The sequence below is a fragment of the Chiloscyllium plagiosum genome, unplaced genomic scaffold (assembly GCF_037043375.1).
Source record: "Chiloscyllium plagiosum isolate Xiang-an unplaced genomic scaffold, Cpla_swu_hap1 HiC_scaffold_7, whole genome shotgun sequence".
In the NCBI taxonomy this organism is placed as follows: Eukaryota; Metazoa; Chordata; class Chondrichthyes; order Orectolobiformes; family Hemiscylliidae; genus Chiloscyllium; species Chiloscyllium plagiosum.
Window position 1 is genome coordinate 31,728,556 of NW_028270145.1, and position 27,216 is coordinate 31,755,771.

Below are 27,216 nucleotides of genomic sequence, written 5' to 3' on the forward strand. Positions count from 1 at the left end.
GGAATTATGGGAACCATGGCCACAGAGACTAGTTGAGGTGAAAAGCACTTTTAAGGCACATTGATGTATTTTGAAGCCGTTGTTATGACACACGTGTGGAGCAGGAGAGGATCTGAACCAGCCTCCACCACTTCCTCTGGCAGCTCGTTCCATACACATACCACCCTCTGCATAAAAAAGTTGCCCCTTAGATCCCTTTTCCCTCTCACCCCAGTTATGGTGGAACACCCAGTCTGTGAAAGTTACGTCTGTAAACCCCTTCCCCCCATTTCCTTTGTCTCCAAATTCCCCTGCTAGTTCTGGACTCCCCCACCTCAGGGAAAGGACCTTGTCTATTTGTCCTATCCATGCCCCTCATAATTTTGTAAACCTCTATAAGGTCACCCCCCAGCCTCTGACCCTTGAGGGAAAACAGCCCCAGCCTGTTCAGCCTCTCCCTATAGCTCAAATCCTCCAACCCTGGCAACATCCTTGTAAATCTTTTCTGAACCCTTTTAAGGTTCAGACATCCTTCCGATAGGAGGGAGTCCAGAATTCATTTTGCACAAATACATTTAAGAAGAAGGACTGCAGAGAGGTAGACTTTATAGAATGCAAAGACTAGTTGGGGTCACGTGGCCTCCAAATACTGTCCTAGATAACAGGCTTTTATTTTAATAATGGCGATGCAGCAGTGTGGTCTGGTAGTTTGTCTTTGAGCTAAATGCTGATGGCGTTGAATTATGGCCATATTACTGGGGGGCTTGGAGATCTAAACAGGATTATACTGGGCCTCCAAGGAGCCATCTGCCCTCTCTGAATGACTCGGCAACCGATTAAAACACGCCTTTGCAAAATTATTGTTAAAATTAGTGAGTTTCATCCCGCAATATACATAAGCACGGATCCCTTTCGTTCCCGGGTTAGAGGGGGTTACTCCGGCTAGTTAATTTTGCGGGGAATGATGCATTTCCCACTCATGGGAGCCGGGGAAGCAGCCTCACTGAATGTTTCCAAGCCGGACTGAAAGAGATTCACCCTTCAACACTTTGGCAACTCACGTTGTCCCCCGGCTTAATGATAAACAAGGCGGCGTCTACTTTCTTATCAGGAGTACCCGGTACACATACTGAAGCACTGACGCTTAGTCCTTAAGACATGAATCACACAGTCAACACAAAACCAGGAGCCCTACTTCATTTAAAGTGCATGACCCCAGCATTGCCTCTCGGCGTTCTCTTTCGAATTCGAGCCAAGTAACATGCAGAAATTCAACAGTCCTTCACTTTTCAGGTGTTTGATATGAAGGGTTTATTTGACGCTTTCTTTTAGCAACTCTTCCCGTCTCAATATTTTTTATTCTCTCCGAAACACTCAGTCTTCAACCCCGACTTCAAAAACAGCAACTCACCAGGTCTGGCCAACATCTGTGGGAGAGAGTCACCAGGCTCCAAACATTAATTCTGCTTTCTTCCCGCAGATGCTGGCCAGACCCGCTGAGTTTCTCCAGCAAATTATACTTTTTTTGGGGTTTCAGACCTCCAGCATCCTCAGTCCTTTGTTTTATGTTTGGGTTTGACCTTGTGAGACGTTGCACCATGATTGGCAACTCGCCGATTTTATTTTTGAAAGCTACATTGCACCTTCAGTTGGTAGGAAATTTCATTGAATTGGAAATGTTAGCTGTTTTCCTCCCTGCACAGATTGGGTATTCCCGGCAGTTTCTGGTTTCATTTATGGATACCCCCAAACATATTGTCTAGCTATCACCATTGTTAACAGTTAACCCGAGAATGCAACTTTTAAAAAAAAGGTTTTGTGATTTACACATGAAAGAAGTGAAACTATCACTGTATTCTAACAGATGAAAGGCTTAACAATCAATTTTTCAATGTATAATTTCAGTTACATCACACTGTAAATTTTTGCTATAAATTCTGTTAGGATCGAGCCCTCCACAATCACCTGATGAAGATGCGTCGCTCCGAAAGCTAGTGTGCTTCCAATTAAACCTGTTGGACTAAAACCGGGTGTTGTGTGATATTTTAACTTTGCACACCCCAGTCCAACACCGGCATCTCCAAACCCAAACAGCAGTATTTTGCTCCTGCAAATTTGCAACTTTCGTGGGGGGTGGGCGTACTTTGCAAACAATGGAACACTGTCGAGTTGGGAGTTTTGTAACATTTTATTTTATACCAGGTTGTGTCTGGTTTGCTGCAGAGTCCCAGTGCTTGTGAGAGACCCGGTGTAAAAGGGATCACTGTCAAAAAGTAAATCTTAAACGGAAAGAAATGCAGGAAAAAGGCCAAGCAGCAAGAGAAACCGACTTGTTTCCAACGGGGATGACCTCTCAAGGTCAGGTCATCAATCTTACACATTAACTGTTTCTCTCCACAGGTGCTGCCTGACCTCCCGTGTTTGTTTGTTTCTTGCAATCTTGTTTTTTTTTCCCCAACATCCCCAGTTTTTTTTTCAAACCTTTGTTCGCATAAAAATATATCTCCCACTTCGTGGGCACCAAAAGCGACGATTCTAACTCCCACCTTTCAACAGAATAGACAATGTAAAATACTTGGGGAGTGAGTTTAAAGATTCAATGTCTGCCTCACACTTCTTCGTTGCGAGTGTTTATTGCGGCGGGGAGGTTGTCACTCGCTTATGATCGAGTGCCCAGTCTGTCTCGGTTTATGTCTGTAAACCCCCCCCCCCCCCCCCAACCTCCTTTGTCGTCGAGCCCCGCCGCCCTCACCCCCCTTTACTCCTTTTTCGCAGACCGAGTTCATGTAAAATTCACACAATGATTATATATATATATATATATATATATAATCAGCTTTGCAGACATATTTGGACAAATCTATACCTCATGTTTTTGGATTCAATGTTTGCAGATCTCATGGAGGAATTGTGTGTGTATGGGGGTGACTTTAAAGATATTTAAGTATTAACTCGAACACTTTTTCGTCTTAGTTGCCGCCTCAATCGCCCCCTTGACTTTCGAACGCATGCTCTGCCTCAGATTTGCAGTCCCTTCAACTGGTAAAAGGAGCCCAGATTAGCTGTACCTAAAAAAAATAGTCTTCCAGTCCTTCCCAGCAGTGATTTGTCAAGTTACTGTTCAGTAAAGGCACTCGCAAGTAAACAGCTGGCAGGAGAGAAGCTGGGTTCAGTTAAATCTGTGTTTTTTCTTCTTTGTTGCAATGTGTAGAATACTTCAGTATGAATTTCCTGTCTTTAAAGACGAGCGGTGAATCACTTCACACAATGACTGCCTTGCCTTATGTGGGATGTCTGTTGTGGAGCGCAGGATTGGCTCAGGGATGCGGTGCCCCTTTAAGAGAGATGCCTGATGTCTGATAAGTGTCTGAACAGGCTTTTTTTTCACCCCAAAGTCCTCAAGTGATGTCAGAGGCAGACTTGTAAATATTATTGATGTGGTCCAAGTGAGACCCCTCCTCCCCCTGCACAAACTTCCAAAGGTCCACCCATCCCGTCCGGGCACAGGCTGCAGAATGTTATAAAGAGGGCTGCAGAAGCAAACACTCGTTCACTCACTGGCCAAAGGTGCGCTGGGAGGTGTCTTTTAGCTTCTCTCTCTCTGGCCTCTCGTTTTCTTGCTCTTGTATTCCCCCAACCTCTCTCTGGACCAGTCCCCTCTGTCCCTGCTTCTCTCTCTCTCTCTCTCTCTCCCTTCTTTTCAGCACGGTTGGGGGTATTTCTCAGACATCTTGGCCGTCTTTCAGTGGAGGCTCTGAAAGTGGGCAGCGGGGAGCTGGTGCCTGGAAAATGCACCACTCCACAGTCGGGGTCTTGTTGTTGGCCGTGTGTCTGAATGCAGCCAGCGGCCATGTCGGCAAAAGTAGGAGGCAGAGTCCATACGATGGAGGTACCCAGAATCAGAGTAAGTCTTCCACAGGAAGAGAATCCGGTTTAAAGTTTTTTAACGTACCCGTGAAACATTTTCTTTTCCCTTACAGAATGTGCATTCAAACTCTTCCAACGTTTTCTGAACATGTGCATTATAATGTTCTGCAGGGACGTTGCTTTTGCTCTGTTGTTAGCCACTCCAACATGATGTTGAGATGCTTTCCTACAGTTAAAATCCGGAGTGAATCAGGCTTTTGGCGGCGGAGCGACTGCAAATGTTTTCTTGTGTCGCGGATCATTTGGAAAATAGCTTTCAAGAGAGCCAGTACACGCAGTAAGGGGCCGAATGCCCCCTATGTTTGTTGCACAGCACAAGGGGTTAAATGCAGTGTGACTGCGAGGGCATGTACCCGTCACCTAACTTTGGTTCTCGGTTTGTCCCTGTCGCCGCCAGTTTAGGAGGTTACAATCTGACCCGTTTCTGTGCTTTATCCCTTAACGTCAACCACATTTTTGAAGTCTCCATTTCAGGCTTGAAGAACAAGGGCATCAAACGACCTTTGTCCCTCTCTCTCCACAGATGTTTCCCGACTACTGGGTGGTTCCAGTGTGCTTTCTCCAGCAGCCAGCATTTGTTTTTTTTAAAAATGTGACATCTTTATTTGGGGCGAGAGGGAGAAAGACAAATGGTTTCTTTGTAATCTTCAGCTCAATAATCTGGGGAAGATGTTTTTTTTTGAAAAAAATACAGCACGAACGTTTTTTTTTGCAAACATCCACGCTTTGTGTTGCAAATTTTGATGCTATTGTTCGGGCTGTTCAGCAACAGAAGCCAACACATCCTGACCCAGAACTCCCATTGGGGGAGGGGAATTGGAGGGGGGGGGAGAACTGGATGAGGGAGGGTTTAGAAACTGCCTGCTTCCTGAATTGGGGTGATTGAGGCATGCATCTCTTTTCAATTGAGCAGACTCCACAGCTTAAAGCTAGCATCCACCCTGAGCTGCTTTTATATTGGAGTTTGGTCTGTCAACTGAGAACACACACCCTCCATTCGCTGACAGATCCACTCAGATGGGTGGGCAGTCCGGTGGAAGTTTAGTCTGGAATGTTTGTCTTTGGGTTAGTTGGAGGGAGCTTTTCCAGCTAATTTGCAGATGTAGTTTAAATTAAGCAATTCTGAATGAGACACAGCCACTTGGCTAGAAATCTGGAAGGAAATATTCTGGGATTCCACAGAATTGTTGAATGGTTTAGGGCAAGAGGCCATTTGATGCTTTATGTCTATACAAGCGCTTCTCTAAGATTCGCAAGTGCCACACCCACTGCCTTTACTCCCACTGCCTTTACCTTTTGTTCACGTAATGGGACTTCACGGTGATTACCGCTTCTGCCTCACTACGCCAGGGATCTGGGTTCAGGTCCACCCTCGGGCGACTGTCTGTGTGGGGTTTGCACATTCTCCCCGTGTCTGCATGGGTTGCCTCCCCCAGTCAAACAATGTGCAGGTTAGGTGGATTGGCCATGCTAAATTGCCCATGGTGCCCAGGGATGTGCAGACTGGGTGGGTTAGCCATTGGGAAATGCAGGGTGACAAGGATTCGGGTGAGTGTGGGTGGGATTCTCGTTGGAGGATCAGTGTGGGCTGGATGGTTTGCCCTCACACTGTAGGGGTTCTGTGATGATGATCAAATTATCCTCTTGAAAGCCAAAAACTGAGTGCATTCTCAGGTGGAGTATTCCAGATCCTAACCACTTGCTGTGTGATCGAAACGGTTCCTTTGTGTCGCTGTTGCTCCTTCAGCCACTCATCTTAAATCAGTATCCTCTGATTCTCAATCTTTCAACCAGTCCCTGTCTACTTGGTCCATAGCCCTCAGGCTTTCGAACACCTCCAACAGATCTTCCCTTAGCCTGCTCCACTGCAGGATGTGTGACCTCAGTTTCTCCATGTGACTGAAGATCCCTTTATTCTTTGCAACCATTCTCGTGAATCCTCTATATTCTCCCTCATACCTTCATACTAAAAGGTCAGTCAATCAATGTCTGTGAAGAGAAATAATATGATTTCATTCTCACACATTTTCCTTGATTTTATGGTTTGACTGTTTGTTAGTTGCATCACTTGTAAGGGAAGAGTGAGAGTTGAAGATGCATGTTGGGGTCTGGATTGACAGGGAATTGAACAGTGTAATCCTAATGGGTTTGTTAGAAACAAGAAGAGGTTTATTAATCAGAGCAAATGAGCTTATGCAAAAGCACAGCACTGGAAGATGCTGAAAATCTGAACTAAAAGCAGAAGATGATAGGAAAGGTGGCTATTTGCACCCATGAAGAGAGAAATAAGAGTTTGGGGTGTATTCCCCCCAGCCATTGAAAGTCATAGCTCACCTCATGAGTGCCTGCATTTGACAAGCAATTGCATTTTACTGGGACCACAGGGTCCTGCACTTGGTCTGCATCTTGCCTACTCTGAGAAGGTTAGTGTGCACTCCACAGAAGGTCATAGAGCACCAAGAGGTGGAACTGCAGGATTCACTTTGAAGGGTTGGATAGGGCAGCGCAGTGTAAAATTAAGCTGCATTGTTGCCAATGAATTTGTGACTCGGGATTTGTTCCAGGCTCCTGAGTTTCTTTGAGGAGAAAGTGAGGACTGCAGATGCTGGAGATCAGAGCTGAAAATGTGTTGCTGGAAAAGCGCAGCAGGTCAGGCAGCATCCAAGGAGCAGGAGAATCGACGTTTCGGGCATAAGCCTGAAGAAGGGCTTATGCCTGAAACGTCGATTCTCCTGCTCCTTGGATGCTGCCTGACCTGTTGCGCTTTTCCAGCAACACATTTTCAGTCCTGAGTTTCTTTGTCGGGAAAATGCAGCCTGTTATTTAAGGGTTGACGACCCTTCTCCAGAATTGGAAAAGAACCTCTGAAATATCTATGATTAACTCTCTCTGTCCCTCTGGATCCATTTCATCTGATGAAGAAGCAGTGCCCTGAAAGTTTGTGATTCCAAGTAAACCTGTTGGACTATAACCTGGTGTCGTGTGACTTCTGACGTTTGCCCACCCCAGTCCAATACTGGCATCTCCAAGTCTCACCTCTAAAGATGAGTTTGTATTCCATGAACTGAGAGTTCAGATCTGAGACATAATCTTTCTGTCCACAGATGCTGAATGTTATTAGTCTTGCAATGCATCTGGTCTTTTGGGAGCTATTTAATTGATGGCATGTGTGCTTTCTACTCTGTCCCTGTTCAGATTATTGTGTAGACAATGGGAAGATTTACCACGTCAACCAGCAATGGGAGCGTACTTACATGGGCCGTGTCATGATCTGTACCTGTTATGGGGCAGGGCAAGGTTGGAATTGTGAATCGAAGCCTGACGGTAAGTTATTAGTTAAAAGAGCTAGTAACACTGCATTCCTAATAATGAAACTTGGAATCTAGCACTATCTCCTAACTGTACACAGTCCTCATCCAGAGATACAAAAGTAAAGTTTAAGAGCGAGTGTATCAGCATATTAACTAATGTGTATTACAGTGTCAGTGTTATTAACCCAGTGTGTTACAGTGTCGGTCTATCAAGCCAGTATGTTACAATATCAGTATATTAAGCCAGTGTGTGACAATGTCAGTATATTAACTCAGTGCGTTACAGTATCAGTATATTAACCCAGTGTGTGACAATGTTGGTATATTAATTCAGTGCTTCAAAATATCAGTATATGTACAGCACGGAAACAGACTCTTCTGTCCAACTCATCCATGCCGACCAGATAGCCTAAATTAATCTAGTTACATTTGCCAGCATTTGGCACATATCCCTCTAAACCCTTCCTATTCATATATCCATCCAGATACCTTTTAAGTGTACCAGCCTTCACCACATCCTCTGGCACCTCATTCCATACATGTACCTCCCTCTGCGTGAAAAAGTTGCCCCTTAGGTCTCTTTTATATCTTTCCTCTCTCACCCTAAACCTATGCCCTCAAGTTATGGACTCCCCCACCCCAGGGAAAAGACCTTGTCTCTTTACCCTATCCAAGACCCTCATGTTTTTATTCACTCTACCAATGTTAAGTCTCATTATATTACAGTCCAGTGCATTTCAGTAGGAGTGAACATCTCACTGTGTTGCAGCATTACTGTACAGTATCAGCGTTTGTAATAATGCATTACATTACCAATGGTACGGCATCTCCTAAAATACAACAGTGACTGCACCTCATTGGTTGCCAAAGCACAATGGAACAGTCTGGCATTGTGAAAGGTGCTATGTAGGTACAAGCACTTTCATTTTTAATATCTGCACAGATCTTCTGTGTCCCAGCCCAGTAAAGTGCCAGATATTGTGTGGTTCCCTTAAGCACAGCCTGATTGCTGGATGTCAAATGGGACTCTGTAGATGGCACTCAAGAGACCAAGCTCAGAGTTGAGACAGGTATTATACCCTTCAAGAGGGCAGTTTGTGGGTGCGGTGTGGTGGGGTGTTGCAGTGGGCAGATGGTCATTCTCAAATTGAAAAGGTCTTCCTGACGACTATGTTTCAATTTGTGCAGTTGAGGAGATGTGCTATGACCAGTACACTGGGACCAGGCAACGTGTTGGTGATACCTGGGAGCGGCCAAAGGATGGCATGATTTGGGACTGTACCTGCATCGGAGCTGGCAGGGGGAGAATCAGCTGTACCATTGCAAGTAAGGAGGATGGGTGTGGGGCATTGTGGGCGATCAAGTGAGTGCGGGTAGGTGACCAGGGCTATTATTGTGGGACTGTACCTATTCCGAGTTCCCACTTATCAAAATCCCTCTTGGTATCTATTCCTTTGTGCTTTTGGTGCTCTGACCTCTATGCAAATGCCCTGAGGAGTTTTGCCTTGCTTTCTGTGTTGTCACATGCACAGTGAAGGGGTCTGTGTTTTAAAAAGGGGAAATGTGCTGCAGTATGCCTTCTGTCAGGCATGACAAGCACAGCTGACCTCTGATCTTTCAAAGGATCTGGCACAAGTTCCTATCCAATTAAGGAAGTTTTCATCGGAGGGTTTGTTACCAGTGAGCCCCTTCCTGTTTTAAATCTCAGTCCTCTCCCTGATCAGAGAAACTCATTGCTTTCTGCTCTTGTCAACAATATTCCCTTCCGTCCTTTAAAATTCCATCCCTTTTCAGAAATAAGATCTGTTTTGGGATATCCCCTCCCATTTCTGGACTCTTACACCCCCAGTCTCCCCGACCTCTCTCATAATTCCCAATTGCTGTGGATTACTCCTTTAACACACAACCCCAACCCCTAACCCCTTTGATTCCCTCCCCAACATCTCCTGGACTCCCTCCACCTCAAGAATTCTTCATTCCCCCCACTCCAAACTCCTCCAATTCTCTCTCAGAACTCCTTCAATTTCTCCCCCATCCAGACTCCTCCAATTCCTCTACCCCCTTTGAGACTCCTGCAATTCATCCACTCCAGATTCCTCCAGTTACCCCCACCAGACTCATCCATGTCCCTCTGGAGATTTCTCCAATTCATTACCCCCCCCCCCTGCAGAATCCTCCAATTCCACCCTCCACACTTCTCCAATTCCCCCCTCCAGACTCCTCCAGTTCCCTCCCACCAGACTCCTCCAATTCCCTCCCACCAGACTCCTCCAATTCCCTCCCCCCAGACTCCTCCAATTCCCTCCCCCCAGACTCCTCCAATTCCCTCCCTCCAGACTCCTCCAATTCCCTCCCTCCAGACTCATCCAATTTCCTTCTCCAGACTCCTCCAATACCCTCCCTCCAGACTCCTCTGACCCATCAGGACCTTCCTACCAGGACCCCTCCCAGGGTTCATCTGTTGCTCTGTCACTCTGATGTTTGCCAGCTGGTTGAAACTGATGCTTCCCAGTCCAATCCAGTTCATTGCACATGGTCCGACTGCCGTTATGGTCTCTTTGGAGGGACCTTGTTGTCAGTGTGAAGATAATAAAAGGTATGGGTAACGTCAAACCCTGCACATGCTACATTGATCAGAGGCCTCCTGACAAGGAGGTGTTGATCAAATCCTGAATCGAACTCTAGGGCAGTTTGTAACGGTCTTCATTGTTGCTGCCCTCCTGTGTTCCACAGACCGCTGCCATGAGGGTGGTCAGTCCTATAAGATCGGTGATACCTGGCGAAGACCTCACGAGACCGGTGGCCACATGTTGGAGTGTGTTTGCCTTGGAAACGGGAAAGGCGAATGGACCTGCAAGCCAATAGGTAGACCATTCTGTCATAAAATTGAAACCAATATGTGTAAACGATTTTCTTTTCCTGGCACAAGGTTTTTGGTTCTAAACAACTGGCTGACAATTTTGCAAAGCCTTTACAAGAGCTCACTCAGGTTACTTATAGCCAGATTGATGCACTAAGGTCAGACTAGGTTTGGAAGTTTTTTCTGCGTTGGCAAAGAGTGAGAGTGGGTTGGAATGGACTGGTGCTCTCAAAACATAGGAACACAAAACCTCCAGGCCACCTTGACTGTCTGTTGGATCACATTGTCCTATGGAACATATGATTGACATTGTCCAGAGAAAGACAGATAGCCACATAGGCTACAGTGAGGACCAATTGACTGTTAACACAGTCCACTGGAGGCCAGGTGGTCATGTGATGATTAACACTGTTCCCCTAGAGGTCATGTGACAATCAACAGTGTCTGCTGGAGGCCTCGTGGTCATGTGATGTTTTACATTGTCTAAAGAAAGCCAGTGGTCATGTGACAATCAGCACTGTCCACTGGAGGTCTGGTGGTCATGTGACAGTCAACCCAGTTCATTGGAAGCCTGGTGTCCTGTGTCAGTCAACTCTCTCTATTGGAGGCCCGGTGGTCATGTGATGATTTACACTGTCTAAGGAAGGCCGGTGGTCATGTGACAATCAACACTGTCCATTGGAGGCCAGATGATAATGCACAGCACAGTCCACTGGAAGCCTGGTGATCAAGTGACAATCAGTATGGTCCACTGGAGGTCATGTGACAGTCAAAACTGTCCACTGGAAGCAAGGTGATCATGTGACCCAACAGCATTGTCCCCTGGAGGCCAGATGGTCATGTGACAATTAACACTGTCAACTAGAGCTCAAGTTCACTGACATAACCTGTTTGTCTCTGGATAGGATATGTGCATTTGAATATTAATTCAATTCTCAATGTACTCCTGAAATTTGTGTCAGTTGATGAAAGGCTGTTTCGCTCTAATGGCTGAACCATGGCATGTCAGCTGTGTCTCAGAGGAGCCTTCTCACAGCAAAACAGTGAATACATAATCACAGATGACAATCCAGTGGACAGCTAAGGAAGGGTTGCACTGTTAGAAGTACTTTCTTTCAGATGCGATGTTCAACTGAGACCTCGGTTACCCCCCTCGGGTGATGAGAAAAGATCCCCCAGCTTGAGAGGACTGGGGAAGTTCACTGAGTTCACCCTGTGACTTAACCACTGCCTATCCCTCAGCCAACATAGTGCTTGCTTCCAAAATTTTGGCAAGTATTCACAATGACAGAAATGTTAGAATATGCAAGGGTTATGAATGGTGTAATATTCTTTCCCCGTCCCTTCCCATAAAAAAAAACGAAGTTGAAAACTTGATTCTGTGGAGAGATAGAAGCTTGATAATGAACAGAGCTATGATGCAGTAACTCAGTTAATCACTGGTGCTCTCAAAACATAGAAACACAAAACATCTTGACTGTCTGCTGGATCATATTGTCCGAGGGAACTTCCTGCCTGAATCATCGATTTTCCTGCTCCTCGGATGCTGCCTGACCTGCTGTGCTTTTCCAGCACCACTCTGATCTTAACTTTGATCACAGCATCGTTTGAGCCACTCAATCTTGCTTTCAGTTGATGCTGTCTGCTGATCTCAAGCTCAGTAAGGGCAGGATTGATTGAGCTGGTTTCAGTCTCTGGGGAGTTGCAAAGGGCAGCCCGCTGTTAGTGTACCTGATTGCTGGAAAGAGCAAGTAAATGGCCAGTGATTGAGGGCAGGATTGGCACGGCTGATGCCACCACTCCCTCCCTAAAGCAATAGCCCGTTGGCATTCCCTGCTCAAGCCCACACACACGGATCAGGTGCTGTGAGCAGAGGGAACAAGGCAGGATGGAAAAACAGATGGAAAATGACCTGGCTCGGAATCTAACCCAGCACTTTGTGTTTACACAGCGGAGAGGTGCTATGACAATGTAGCAGGTTCGACCCATGTTGTTGGCGAGACCTGGGAAAGACCATACCAGGGCTGGATGATGATGGAGTGCACGTGTCTGGGAGAAGGCAGTGGACGAATCACCTGCAGCTCAAGGAGTAAGTTCAGCTTTTGTCTTTTTAAGGTGACCTTATTGCACTCTAATTAAATCATTCATTAAACTGCTGGACAGGTCCAACCTGCCGAATTTGGGTGTTTTACCACAGTTGAAACTACTGCCTCCGGTGGATGGGTCCGGAATTGCACTATCGTTCACGCTTTTGAAAAGCCTTTTGAGATTTGGGGTGACGTTTCAGAAATGTGATCACTAGTTTTTTTAATTGATGGAAAAGAAAGGTGGGTTGATGGAATTAAGTTACTAATCAACGGGGGCAGCATGGTGGCTCAGTGGTTAGCACTGTGCCTCATAGCGCCAAGGATCCAGGTTCGATTCCAGCCTCAGGCAACTGGTTTACACCTTCGAGTGCTCTGGCTTACTCTCATTGCCCAAAGATTTGACGATTAGGTGGATTGACCGTGCTAAATTGCCCATAGTGTGCAGGCTAGGTAGATTAGCCACGGGAAATGCAAGGTTACAGGGTTAGGTTGGGGCTGGGATACTTTCTAAAGGGTCAGTGTGGACTCGATGGGTTGAATAGCCTGCTTCCACACTGTAGATAACAAGCCTTTGGATGGCCAAACAGGCTGGACTGAATGAGCTTCCTTCTACTCTTGTGTTTAAAAGACTTCATTAGAGAAGAGAAATACATAACCCGTTAATGGATTACTACCTAGTGGCAGAGCTGCAGGCCATGATGAGAGATAGGGATAGGCAAAGCCATGGAGGGTTTGGAAGCCAAGGTTAGAATGTTAAAATCAGGGTGACACACTATTGGTTGTCAGCGTGTTTCAGTGAGCACAGGGCAGACATCTGAAGTCATACCAGGGTATGAGTTAGAACATGATGGCAAAACTGTAGATAACCTGAGTGTCGTGGAGAATAGAATGTGTTCTGGATCAGTGGTGCTGGAAGAGCACAGCAATTCAGGCAGCATCCAACGAGCAGCGAAATCGACGTTTCGGGCAAAGGTCCTTCATCAGGAATAAAGGCAGTGAGCCTGAAGCGTGGAGAGATAAGCTAGAGGAGGGTGGGGGTGGGGAGAGAGTAGCATAGAGTACAATGGGTGAGTGGGGGAGGGGGATGGAGGTGATAGGTCAGGGAGGAGAGGGTGGAGTGGATAGGTGGAAAAGGAGCTGGGCAGGTCGGACAAGTCAGAACAAGCCATGGGGACAGTGCTGAGCTGGAAGTTTGAAACTAGGCTGAGGTGGGGGAAGGGGAAATGAGGAAGCTGTTGAAGTCCACATTGATGCCCTGGGGTTGAAGTGTTCCAAGGCGGAAGATGAGGCGTTCTTCCTCCAGGCGTCTGGTGGTGAGGGAGCGGCGGTGAAGGAGGCCCAGGACCTCCATGTCCTCGGCAGAGTGGGAGGGGGAGTTGAAATGTTGGGCCACGGGGCGGTGTGGTTGATTGGTGCGGGTGTCTCGGAGATGTTCCCTAAAGCGCTCTGCGAGGAGGTGCCCAGTCTCCCCAATGTAGAGGAGACCGCATCGGGAGCAACGGATACAATAAATGATATTAGTGGATGTGCAGGTAAAACTTTGATGGATGTGGAAGGCTCCTTTAGGGCCTTGGATAGAGGTGAGGGAGGAGGTGTGGGCACAGGTTTTACAGTTCCTGCGGTGGCAGGGGAAAGTGCCAGGATGGGAGGGTGGGTCGTAGGGGGGCATGGACCTGACCAGGTAGTCACGGAGGGAACGGTCTTTGCGGAAGGCGGAAAGGGGTGGGGAGGGAAATATATCCCTGGTGGTGGGGTCTTTTTGGAGGTGGCGGAAATGTCGGCGGATGATTTGGTTTATGCGAAGGTTTGTAGGGTGGAAGGTGAGCACCAGGGGCATTCTGTCCTTGTTACGGTTGGAGGGGTGGGGTCTGAGGGCGGGGGTGCGGGATGTGGATGAGATGCGTTGGAGGACATCTTTAACCACATGGGAAGGGAAATTGCGGTCTCTAAAGAAGGAGGCCATCTGGTGTGTTCTGTGCTGGAACTGGTCCTCCTGGGAGCAGATACGGCGGAGGCGGAGGAATTGGGAATACGGGATGGCATTTTTGCAAGAGGTAGGGTGGGAAGAGGTGTAATCCAGATAGCTGTGGGAGTCGGTGGGTTTGTAAAAAAATGTCAGTGTCAAGTCGGTCGTCATTAATGGAGATGGAGAGGTCCAGGAAGGGGAGGGAGGTGTCAGAGATGGTCCAGGTAAATTTAAGGTCAGGGTGGAATGTGTTGGTGAAGTTGATGAATTGCTCAACTTCCTCGCGGGAGCACGAGGTGGCGCCAATGCAGTCATCAATGTAGCGGAGGAAGAGGTGGGGAGTGGTGCCGGTGTAGTTACAGAAGATCAACTGTTCTACGTAGAAAACAAAGAGACAGGCATAGCTGGGGCCCATACGTGTGCCCATGGCTACCCCTTTGGTCTGGAGGAAGTGGGAGGATTCGAAGGAGAAATTGTTAAGGGTGAGGACCAGTTCGGCCAAACGAATGAGAGTGTCGGTGGAGGGGTACTGTTGGGGACGTCGGGAGAGGAAAAAAACGGAGGGCTTGGAGGCCCTGGTCATGGCAGATGGAGGTGTAGAGGGATTGGATATCCATGGTGAAGATGAGGTGTTGGGGGCCAGGGAAACGCAAGTCTTGGAGGAGGTGGAGGGCGTGGGTGGTGTCCTGAACGTATGTGGGGAGTTTCTGGACTAGGGGGATAGGACAGTGTCGAGGTAGGTAGAGATGAGTTCAGTGGGGCAGGAGCATGCTGAGACAATGGGTTGGCCAGGATGGTCAGGCTTGTGGATCTTGGGAAGGAGGTAGAACCGGGCAGTGCGGGGTTCCAGGACTATGAGGTTGGAAGCTGTGGGTGGGTGGGAGGATAGAATGTGACAGAGTGTGTGGAAATAGTCAAACCCGGTGATAAGGAGGACACGGGTGAGGGTTTCATTAGCAGATGAGCTGAAGAATGTAAGAATGAGGAACTGGAGTAGGTCATTCTGTCATTCAAGTAAGAACATGGCTGATCTGTTCGTGTCCACATTCCTACCTGACCTTGCCCTCCATAATCTTCGACTCCTGTTGAGCAGACATCCGTCGAATTAAACTTTGAATGCCTTAAATGATTCTGCCTCCATTGTAGAGAGGAAGCATATTCCAAGAGGGAAGAAACTCTTTGTCATTTCGTGTGCCCCTTGCTTCCCTGTGAAGTGGACACGTCTTCTGCCCAGGTCAAGCACCCTCTAAGCTGTATAAGTTCCAGTGAGATCACCTCACCACCATTAAATTCCAGTGCGTCTAGGCTTAACCTGTTCAACCACTTCTGATAAGGGGATCCCTTCACCCCATGACACAGCCCAGTGAACCTTCGCTGAACTGCCTTCAATGCAAGTATGTCCCTCTTTGGGGAAGGTGCGAGAACAAATTTGGGCACAATCCTCTCCATGTGCTTTCACCAATGCTGTGTAGAGACACAGCTAGACATCTTTATATTAACACTGTATCTTTGTTACAATAAAGGTCAACAGTCCATTTGCCCTCCTAATTCCTCGCTGTACCTGTGTGCTTGAGAGTCAGGGGTAAAGATTCTCAGATTCTCTCTTGGTGTGCTTCTACTGCCACCTCCCCTGAATCTTGCACAGTGTTCCTTTTGGGAGAGGAATCCAATTCCATTCTCTCTCTCTCTCTCGCTCTCTCTCTCTCTCTCTCTCTGTGTCTCTCTCTCTCTCTCTCACATGCAGTGGCACGGTGGTTAGTGGGCAGCACGGTGGCACAGTGGTTAGCACTGCTGCCTCACAGCGCCAGAGACCCGGGTTCAATTCCCGCCTCAGGCGACTGACTGTGTGGAGTTTGCACGTTCTCCCCGTGTCTGCATGGGTTTCCTCCGGGTGCTCCGGTTTCCTCCCACAGTCACAAAGATGTGCAGGCCAGGTGAATTGGCCATGCTAAATTGCCTGTAGTGTTAGGTAAGGGGTAAACGTAGGGGTATGGGTGGGTTGCGCTTCAGTGGGGCGGTGTGGACTTGTTGGGCCGAAGGGCCTGTTTCCACACTGTAAGTAATCTAATCTAATCAGTCTCTATCTCACACACGTTTTCCTTGACATATTGTCAACCACCTGACATCTGTGCCTTTCCATTCTCCATCCTTCCTTCCAGCAGTAGGAGCAGAGTCTCTCTCTCTCTCTCTCTCTCTCCCTCCCCCCCCTGCCCCTCTCTCTCTCTGTCTTTGTCCAGATGTTCAATATAATATCAGAATTTCCTCAACCATCTCCACTCCAAGGAGAACAGTCAGAGCCTCTCCAATGTATCTTCATTATGGAAGTCCTTTGTCCAGTGGGCTTGTGAATTCCTTTTCCACTCTCTCTGATGCATTCATGTCCTTCCAAAAGTGAGGCGCCCACAACTGTACACAGTATTTTAACTGAAAACAAATTGTCTGACACCGTTTCAGTCTTTGCATTTGCCACCTGTCTAACTTGTCAGTGTCCTTCCTACTTCCTGAAGAGTTTATGCTGCTTTCAGGTTTTGTACGATCCGTAAACCTTGAAATTCTGCCCTGCGCACCGAGATCTGTCTCATTAATATATATCAAGAAAAACAAGTATCCCGACACTGACCCCTATTGTCAGCTGTATCGTTGTATATCAAAGCGTGTGCACTTTGCTCTCATCCAAGTTTTTCTGCTACCTTTTCAAAACAAAACCTCAGCAAAACAGTTAAATGTGGTCTTTCCCCTGTGAAGTCCAGGCTGGTTTCCTTTAATTTGCCCAGACGACTCTAGATTTTATCTTGAATGATAATTTCTAGTCATTTCTCCACAACTGAGGATAAACTGACTGGCTTGTAATGGTTGATCTTAACTTTTCCACTTCCTTCTTGCAACAAGGATGTAACATTTACTACATTCTGACTCTGTGCCTGTGTCAAAGGAAGACTGAAAAGTTGTCACCAGCACCTCAGTGATTTCCATTCTCATTTCCCTCTGTATACTCCAACTGTCGTGCCTTATCAAATACATCCTTTTTAGTTTATAACTCTATCTCTATCACTGTGGCCAGGGTAGCCTCTCTTTTGGCCAAGACAAATGCAAGACGTTCATTTGATACCTCAGCTGTGCCCTGTGACTGGATGCATAAATCCCCTGTTTAATTGCTAAATCAACCTTCTACCTCCTTTCCTTACTCTTCTATAATTGGTATGCCTGCTTCCACATTCTGAGTGTAGATTATAAATAGCTGAGGCTCCAGCACTGTCCCCTGTGGTGCTGTACTGGTCAGAGTCTGCTGCCTCCAAAAGTGTCCTGTTTATTTCCTCATCTGCCAAACCGAAAATGAGCCAGTTATCCTGATCTCTGCTGTCAGTTAGCCAAAACGTTCTCTGTGCTTATGTACCATCCACCAAATAGGGACGCTTTGTGGAAAGTTGCAGAGGTGGAAATAATGTAGGAGAAAGCTTGGAAGCTCATCTCAGAGTCAAAATGTGGCACCGAGACTTGAGTAGGGAGTAGGGTATGGAGCAAGGCCTGAATACAATGGCTTGAATCTTCCTAATATTTAGTCGGAGGAAATTTGGGTTAGAGACAGTGCAGGAGGCGAGAAGTGGGTCCAACATAGAGCTGGGTGGTATCAGAGTTACAGTGCTTTTGGAGAGTGTTGGTGAGAGACAGTGTGTGGATGTGAAGTAGGACCTTGAGAGAAAAGGACCAAGGATGGTTTCTTGTGGAACATCAGTGCGTGAGCATGGAGAGAAGCTACTGACTGAATCTTTTCTGAACCATTTCAAGTTTCACAACATCTTTCCGATAGGAAGGAGACCAGAATTGCACGCAATATTCCAACAGTGGCCTAACCAATGTCCTGTACAGCCGTAACATGACCTCCCAACTCCTGTACTCAATACTCTGACCAATAAAGGAAAGCATCTCAAATGCCTTCTTCACTATCCTAACTACCTGCGACTCCACTTTCAGGGAGCTATGAACCTGCACTCCAAGGTCTCTTTCTTCAGCAACACTCCCTAGGACTGTACCATTAAGTGTATAAGTCCTGCTAAGATTTGCTTTCTCAAAATGCAGCACCTCGCATTTATCTAAATTAAACTCCATTTGCCATTCCTCAGCCCGTTGGCCCATCTGATCAAGAGCCCATTGTAATCTGAGGTAACGTTCTTCACTGTCCCCTACACCTCCAATTTTGGTGTCATCTGCAAACTTACTAACTATTTAAAAGATTTGCAAGAATGTTACGAAGGTTGGAGGATTTGAGCCATAGGGAGAGGCTGAATAGTCTGGGGCTGTTTTCCGTGGAGTGTCGGAGGCTGAGGGTGACCTTATAGAGGTTTATAAAATCATGAGGGGCACAGATAGGGTGAATAGCAAAGGTCTTTTCCCTGAGGTGGGGGAGTCCAGAACTAGAGGGCATAGGTTTAGGGTGAGAGGGGAAAGATATAAAAGGGATCCAAGGGGCAACGTTTTCATGCAGAGAGTGGTACATATATGGAATGAGCCGCCAGAGGAAGTGATGGAAGCTGGTACAATTGCAACATTTAAAAGGCATGTGGGTGGGTATATGAATAGGAAGGGTTTAGAGCGATATGGGCCAAGTGCTGGCAAATAGGACTAGATTAGGTTGGGATATCTGATCAGCATGGATGAGTTGGACTGTGTGTACATCTCTATGACTCCTATGACTGGATGAATTAGAATTGATCCGTGAGCAGCCTTATCCAACTGGATCACAGTGGAGGAGGATCATGCATTGAACTGTTGAAAGGTTGCAAACAGGGGGAGTATGAAATGTTTACATTTGTCATCTGCAGCATTGAACAGAGTAATTTCAGTGCTGTGGTAAAACTAATTCGAGGGATTCAAACATGAAGTTCCAGGGAAGAAGGGTGTAAATTTAGGAGGTGTGGAGAGGAAAGGGATATTTTTAATAGAAGTCCAGTGTCTCCTGAAGTGATTGATGTTGTTTCTGAAGTGCCTGAGAGGGTTTACTCTGTGAAAGATGCCAAAGACATTCACCTTGTTGTTTAGAAACTGAAGTGTGGACAGCATGTTGATTACTGTTCCTATATCAGTCCTTTTCACTGCCTGTTCCAGACCGATGCAATGACCAGGATATTCAAAAGTCCTATAGAATCGGGGATACCTGGACAAAGACCGACAGCCGGGGCCATCTCCTTCACTGCTCCTGTAAAGGCAAAGGGCATGGAGTGTGGGAATGTGAGCGACATACCTCTTTGGTGTCTGGTCCCGGTAAGTGTGAGATTTGGCCTTCATAGTAAAATGTACAAAGGTAATGGTTTGAAATTGCTTGTAAGGGCACCATTGCACTCATGCCAAGTCTAGCCACTTTTAAGAGCTGGACAGCTTTAGACACAGCAGTGAGACTTGAGTTCGAAATGGATCAGGTGCATTTAGCTTTTGGCCCATCATCAACCATTTTGCAAAAGTATTGGAATGCTCAGCAGCCCAACTTTATAACTCTTTAATTCTTTCGCTTGAAAAGAAGAGTTCATGTAAACAGGGTTGTAAATATTTTCTGTTTTCCATGCTTATTAGATCAGATTATGTACATATTACACCAAATTCTACAGATTACAAACTATTTACAGCACAAAACAAAACCAGATGCTTTACCTGTGATGGTACCTACATGAATCCCTCTCCCCAGTTTACTTTACCTCAAGTTATCAGAATATCCCTCTGCTCTCTCCTTCATGCTTGTCAAACGTCCCCTTTAGTGCGTCAATTTATCTCAAACTGCTCCCATGTTAAGGTGGGTTATTCTTCATTGGGCTGTGGATATAACTTCTTTGCCCATCCTTGAATTGGGGGAGTTAGCCAATTGATTTCAGCGGGCAGTTGAGAATCAACCACATTGCTCTGGATCTGGGGTCACATGTAGGCCGCACCAAGTTAAGATGGCAGTTTTTGTTCACCAAAGGAGATTGGTGAACGAGGTGGGCTTTTTATTTCAGGTACTGCAAGTTCATTGAGACTAGCTATCCAGTTGTAAACTTTTTGACAAAATAGTTTAAATGCCACAGTGGAACTTGAACGCTGTGATGCCAGGGCATCAGACTAGGTCTCTGGAATACCAGTCTGGTAGCATTACCACTACACGATGACTTACCCTCGACAATCATATCATTCTGTGGGTGTAGCAACTTTACCCATATTGATGGCCTCAGATTTTAGACTCTGCCACAGGCAGAAACATGGACAAAGTGACTCGTTTTGAATATTGGACACATACTGCTTCCTCCCCAATTAATTAAAACAGATGCGGATTTTTATCAGACAGGATCATAAAAAGCACCTTATTATTACTTTAACAAATTGGCAGCATACAACGTCCTGTCTGTTACCAAGAATCCCATGAAGGGGACATAACCAGTGGTCTGAAGGAAGGAAAAGGACAAGCAATGTTCCAATGTTAACGTTCCATTGTTTGTCTCAGTGTTCCCATTTTTTTGTCTCAACGTTCCATTGTTTGTCTCAGTGTTCCCATTTTTTTGTCTCATGTCAACTCGCCATTTATTTTGCTCTAATTTGGAACTTGTATTTATCGTTTTATTGAAAGCAAGAACTAATTTTTCAAAGATAAATCTGGTATCTCCTTTCCAGAATCCAGCAGTCACCTACAGCATAATGTGCAGCCCGCGATTTACCAGCCACAACCTCAGTGTGTCAGTGATGGAGGTATTTCTTACAGCGATGGAATGCAATGGCTTAAGAAGCAGGGGAGTGCACGCATGTTGTGTACCTGTCTGGGTAATGGTGTGAGCTGTCGCGATTTGCGTAAGTATTAGTAGTGTGCTGTAGTGCACAAACCCTGACTGACGTGAACATGGCTTCTGAAACCCTTTTAGAAAGGGAACTTCATGGGTCGTTGCATGTTTCAGAAAATATACCCTGTGAACGATTACGGGTGACTGAACCAGGGAAGTGTTTCAATTGTTTGCTGTCAAGATTAAGGCCTGCCCAACTCAGGGAGGGAAGGGATGTCTTGTACTTTGAATTTGTTCCCCACTTTATGGATTTGGCATTTCCTTGAGCACCTTACAGCTATGGAGGATCGGGGGAGGGTCTACATGAGCAAGAAGGGGCTCAGGATTATTGGGGTGTTTGCATGAAGCTTTGTGGACAATTGTGGAGTGACCTGAAGAAATGTGAACACTGAGAAAGGTAAATCTAGTTAATATTGGAAGGTCACTGATTTGCAACTGCACCCAGAGTTGCGCCTTCTCATTGTGAATGTTGTCCCTTGTTCTATTTTCCAGTCATACCGGGGGATATCTCAGCATTATAAATATTTTGTAGCAAAGACTATGACCAATGTGGTATCTCTCCAGCTTTCTGAGTCTGAAGGTTTGAGTGCGCAGAGATTTGAGTGCACAGTCTTGGCTGATGAGGTGTGAAACATCCCTTTATCTTCAAGAGCATTTTCTCTGGTGTTCTGGCCAACAGTTACACCTCAGCTGCACACTTCAAACCGTACTTAGTAAAGTGCTTTGAGAAGATCAGAGGAAGGTGTGGCAGTAATGTAATTCTGTTGTTTCCGTTGGTCTTATCAGCATCTCAGACATATGGAGGTAACTCAAACGGAAAACCCTGCATGTTTCCCTTCACGTTTATGGGCAAGACTTACACATCCTGCACGAATGAAGGACGCAGTGATGATAAATTCTGGTGCAGTACAACCAAAGACTTTGACACCGATCGCAGTTACTCGTTCTGCAACCAGCATGCTAGTAAGTCCGGAAGCCTTTTCTCTTGAAAGCCGGTCCCTGGCACATAACAGCTGTCTCCCCTTTGCTTCGTGTCCAGTCACAAACTGCAGAACCACCCACATTTTGATAGCACCCCTCTCCTCCTTCCTCACATTCATAGAGTCATAGAGATGTACAGCATGGAAACAGACCCTTCGGTCCAACCCATCCATACTGATCAGATATCCCAATCCAATCTAGTCCCACCTGCCAGCACCAGGCCCATATCCCTCCAAACCCTTCCTATTCATATACCCATCCAAATGTTGCAATTGTACCAGCCTCCACTACTTCATCTGGCAGCTCATTCCATACACATACCACCCTCTGTGTGAAAACTTTGCCCCTTAGGTCTCTGTTATATCTTTCCCCTCTCACCCTAAACCTATGCCCTCTAGTTCTGGACTCCCCCATCCCAGGGAAAAGACTTTGCCTATTTACCCTATCCATGCCCTTCATAATTTTGTAAACCTCCACAGGGTTACCCCTCAGCCTCCGATGCTCCAGGGAAAACAGCCCCAGCCTGTTCAGCCTCTCCCTATAGCTCAAATCCTCCAACCCTGGCAACATCCATGTAAATCTTTTCTAAACCCTCTCAAGTTTCACAACATCTTTCCAATAGGAAGGAGACCAGAATTGCATGCAATACTCCAACAGTGGCCTAACCAATGTCCTTTACAGCTGTAACATGATCTCCCCACTCCTGTACCCAGTACTCTGACCAATAAAGGAAAGCGTATCAACTGCCTTCTTCACTATCCTATCTACCTGCGACTCCACTTTCAAGGAGCTATGAACCTGCACTCCCAAGGTCTCTTTGTTCAGCAACACTCCCAAGAACCTTACCATTTAGTGTATACGTCCTGCTAAGATTTGCTTTCCCAAAATGCAGCACCTCGCGTTTATCTGAATTAAACTCCATCTGCTACTTCTCAGCCCATTGGCCCAACTGGTCAAGATCCTGTTGTAATCTGAGGTAACCCTCTTCGCTGTCCAGTACACCTCCAGTTTTGGTGTCATCTGCAAACTTACGAACTGTACCTCATCCAGCACTTCCTCCTTGACTCTGTCCTCTTCTTACCCCTCCATCTCAGCCTGCCAGTGGCCTTCCCATGCTGGGCGAGTTGATCAGCGAGATTGGCAATGGGAGCCTGTTGTCTGGTGTCCCTGTGCCCTCCCCGTAATTGATATTCAGTAATCTGTTACCGGGAGAGTGCATGCCAGTGGGGTTAGGAGTGGATCAAATAGTTTTTGAGGGGTAGGGTCGTGCAGAATGCAGGCAAGTCTGGGTGTAACACTTCTCCCCCCTGTGGTTAAATGACTTGTCAACGTACACCATGTAGAATGGCCTGGGCCAAGGTGGAGGATAGTAATGGTAAGAGAGATTTCCCTGGGCGAATGTTAGCAAAGTAATAATGGGAAGAAGCAGAACATATTTCCTCCTCCTTTATATAGACTACGTTTTCTGCAAGACCTTCCATAATACAGGAATGGTGGACAGGTGGTTCTCAACATCCCTGTTCTGGTCAGAATGGCTCTAGGCCCGAAGGCCTAAATTTAGCTCAAACCATTCCTTCGGAACAAATTACAATCTTCAAGTATATTTACCAAGTGTCTGTCAGCTTGTTACCACATTTTATCGGCAGTGTAATGCAAACTTTGCAACAATGACCGTTCAGTCCACTTGTGAGGGACTCCCATTGATTTAGTCCAGTAGCTCACTCAATGGCTGCCTCCTCAGTAGGGGGGACAGATGAAGGTAGATGCGTAAGGGAACGGGCGAGAATCTGTTCAATGTCTTTGAATGTACCCCATGTGTGTGAACTGCTGAAAACAATCTGACAATTTGCTGTCTGTCCTTCTTTGACCTCCTGCTGCGTTTAGCCACTTACATTCAGAGCCGAGGAGGGAACTCCAATGGGGCGCTGTGTCACTTCCCTTACCTGTACAACATGCGGAACTATACCGAGTGCACTTCCGATGGAAGAAGAGATAGCATGAAATGGTGTGGAACAACTGCAAACTATGATGCCGACAGGAAGTTTGGCTTCTGTCCAATGGCAGGTATGATCTAGACCTGTCCCAGTTTCTCTTATATCATTTCAACCCGACTAATCTCCAGTGTCACAGTGCAAACTGGTTAGCGGCAAAGGTTGTCGGCCGTACGAAGGTGAAATCACATGTCTCGCTGCGCGTATGATTAGTGTGGAAAGGGCGCTAAGAATGAACGTGAAGTGTTGTGTTTGGCCCATCCTGGATTACAAATTGTGAAAATTACCAGCTAACTTGAGAAGGGGTGGAGATCATTCGGCCCTTCTAACCTTTTCTAACATTTAATGGTCGATGTGCATTCTAACTCCCTATTAAGCTGTTTTGCTTCCATATCCCTAAATAAGGATGTGACCAGCCCTCTGAGCTTTCTCTAGTCTTCTGTACAATCATGTCTGTTCACTAACCATGACTCCTGCAATTCCCTCCACATCCCTTAATTTCTCTGCCTCAAACATATAGAAATGATGGGGTATTTTCAGCCTTCTCCTCACTCCCATCATAAATAATTGGCCTTTTAACATTGAGGTAGTACCATGCTTATGTTCTAGATTTCTCAACCAGGAGCAATTGACTTTTCAATGTCATTTCCTCTCAAATCCCTTTTGAATCAACAATATTAACCTCTTTTCATCCCTACAGATAATATGGGTCCATTTACTCAATCTCTCATTAGAGGGCCATCCTCTCCTGGGTACCGACTTAGTGAACCTTCACTGTACCTTCTCCAGTGGAAGTATTCTCTCCCTTTAAATAGCGAGTCTCAAGGTCATGGGAGGAGATGGCCTAATATTTGGAGACTTGGGTTTAAATTGTACCATTGTAGATAGTGGAATTTGAATTCAGTAAAAAGCCTGAATTAAAAGCCTAATGATTAACCATTAAACAAATATCAGGAAGACCCTCATCTGGCTCATTAATACCCTTTAGGGAAGAAAATTGCCATATTTCCTTAGTCTGACTCCAGGCCTGCAGCAATGTGGTTGACTCTTACCTGCCCTCTGGTCAATAATGGCTAGGCGGTGAATGCTGGCCGAGCCAGAATCATCCACATCCTGTAAATTATTTTTTAACACATTCCACACAGTATTCCAAATGAGGTCTGGTCAAAGCCCTGAAAAATTGTAGCAAGACTTCCTCATTCTTGTACTTGAGTTTACTTGCAATACAGGCCAGAGCCATTTCTAATCACTTGTTAATCACTTGCTATGTGTGTTAGCTAACTTCTGAGTTCCTTGTATGAACACTTAGAACAATCAACATTTCGTGCCGTCTAAAATTTATACTGCCTTTCTATTCTTGGTCTCAGAGTGAATAGCCTCATAGTTAGTTCCACATATTATTCTCCATCTGTCATCCTGCTGCACACACACTAACCTGTTCAGATCTGTTTGCAGCCTCACTGTGTTCTCCTCACAGCTTATGCTCCCACCTAGCTAAATCGTAAGGAAACTTGAATATAATCCCTCTGTGTCACTGAATTGGAGTCATTAATGTAGATTGCAAAGAGCTGAGGTTGAGGACTGATCTACATAGCACTCATAATAGTCATAGGCAACCAACCTGAAAGCGCCCTGTTTATCCCAATTCATTGCTTTCTGTCTGTTAACCAATCACTTATTGATCATAATGTATTTCCTGTGGATTGGCCTTTAGTGTGGTAACTTATTGAATTCCTTTTGAAGATCACCTAGGTAGGCTTCTTGTTTCTGTACCATACTAGGTACCATCATGAAATCTTTCATAACTTCATCAAACAGCCTTAAGTCATAAAAATCTCTTATCCCTCTTGCAATTGACGCCCCTATCTCCTACGCAAATGCCTCAAGAGCTTATCGGGGGCAACCATTTCAGATTCCCCGACCCTTTATCGAGAAACACTTGCTCACATATTGCCACTGAGCAGCCTAGGCTCTAGTTTTAATTTGTTTTCCCCTTGTGGACCAGCGGGAACAGTTTCTCTCTACCCTGTCCAACCATATCATCATCAGGTACTGCAGCTCAATCAGATCACTGCTCAGTCTTGATATACTCGAGCAGATACACTGAACAAATATTGCATCCAAAGAACCCATTTGAAGCCTTTTATAGTGAGCTCCATTGCAGTGTCCAGTTTTTGACATCATTTGAGGTCCATTGTTTGAGAGAATTATTGCAATACATTGAAGCAAGATGGTACCTTTTTGCAAAGAGAACAGATGCATGATGAACTGCTTGAAGCTTTCTACTTGAATGTGTCTATATTAATATTTAGCGCGGTACTCATTTATGTCACTCCCTCCTCTCACCTGTTCCCAGAAAATGAAGAGATTTGCACCAATTCGGACGGGGTTATGTATCACGTTGGTGATCAGTGGGACAAGATGCATGAGCAGGGTTACATGATGAGGTGCACCTGTCACGGCAATGGCCGCGGTGAATGGGCTTGCATTGCACATGCTCAGTTGCGAGGTGGGTCTACTTTTCTAATTTGCTCACTCTGTTTCTGTTTGTCATTCTCTCTCTTGATCACACTCTCTTTCTCTCTTTTTTTCTCTCTGTCATGTTTTCTTTCTCTCTCTCAATATTTTTCTTTTCTTTCTATCTCGCTTTCTCTCCCACTTCTTCTCTCTCTCCCCTCCCGTCTGTGAGATGGGAGGTCTCTGAATACGATGGTTGAAGGTATCAGGAGGAGAGCTGAGATGTTCCTGCTGCCAGGTATGTTCTGAGCAATGGGAATGACGAGATGATGGAGATGAGCAGCCAATTTATCTGATAACTATGCTGGTTCAAGGCCGTGCACTGGTATTGACCTGACAGCAAGACGAGGACTAGTCTGGGGGCTGTGAGGGCTTGAGGAATCACAAGGGCCTGCTCCCTGGCATATCAAACATAATTCAAACCCTCTCCTCCCTCCTGACACTTCGAGAGTGGCCACCTCAGTGGAATTGGAAGGATTCTGGGTAATCCAAGATGGAGGACGGGAAAGATTTCTGGCTGTAACAGCTGCTCCTTTTTTGAGGTATTTTAGGTACTGGAGGTGATTTCCTCGAATTCCAGGAGCAGCAATTACTGTTTTATATGCTGTTGCATTGTTTTGGAACTTTTGAAAAAAAAGTCAAAACAATGGCAGTTTTAAAAGGGAGAAGAGCAGACAAAGGAAGCACATGGTGAGGATAGTGCAGGAGAGAGAGAGAGAGAGAGAGAACCTGTACAGTTACTGCCTTTGCTGTTTGAATTCATGTATCGCTGGACATCGGAGTGCGTCTGGGAAAATTAA

The 27,216-nt window shown here is 46.1% G+C and overlaps 1 protein-coding gene across 5 annotated transcripts in view; it reads left to right on the forward strand.

Annotated features, from left to right (window-relative positions):
• The first annotated feature begins 3,536 nt into the window (after positions 1–3,536).
• LOC122551435 (fibronectin-like) overlaps positions 3,537–27,216 on the forward strand; it is a 96,461-nt gene continuing 72,781 nt past the window's right edge. For 2 of the 5 annotated variants that reach the window (XM_043693335.2, XM_043693336.2), the window contains exons 1-10: positions 3,538–3,883; positions 7,102–7,230; positions 8,406–8,543; positions 9,951–10,082; positions 12,029–12,166; positions 19,234–19,389; positions 20,764–20,937; positions 21,714–21,890; positions 23,793–23,972; positions 26,256–26,408. In XM_043693335.2, the coding sequence (XP_043549270.1) occupies positions 3,769–3,883; positions 7,102–7,230; positions 8,406–8,543; positions 9,951–10,082; positions 12,029–12,166; positions 19,234–19,389; positions 20,764–20,937; positions 21,714–21,890; positions 23,793–23,972; positions 26,256–26,408 (1,492 nt within the window). In that variant the 5' untranslated portion in view covers positions 3,538–3,768. Of the gene's footprint in view, positions 3,884–7,101; positions 7,231–8,405; positions 8,544–9,950; positions 10,083–12,028; positions 12,167–19,233; positions 19,390–20,763; positions 20,938–21,713; positions 21,891–23,792; positions 23,973–26,255; positions 26,409–27,216 lie in introns of all 5 variants that reach the window. The other 3 variants (XM_043693337.2, XM_043693338.2, XM_087988886.1) reach the window with 2 other exon arrangements.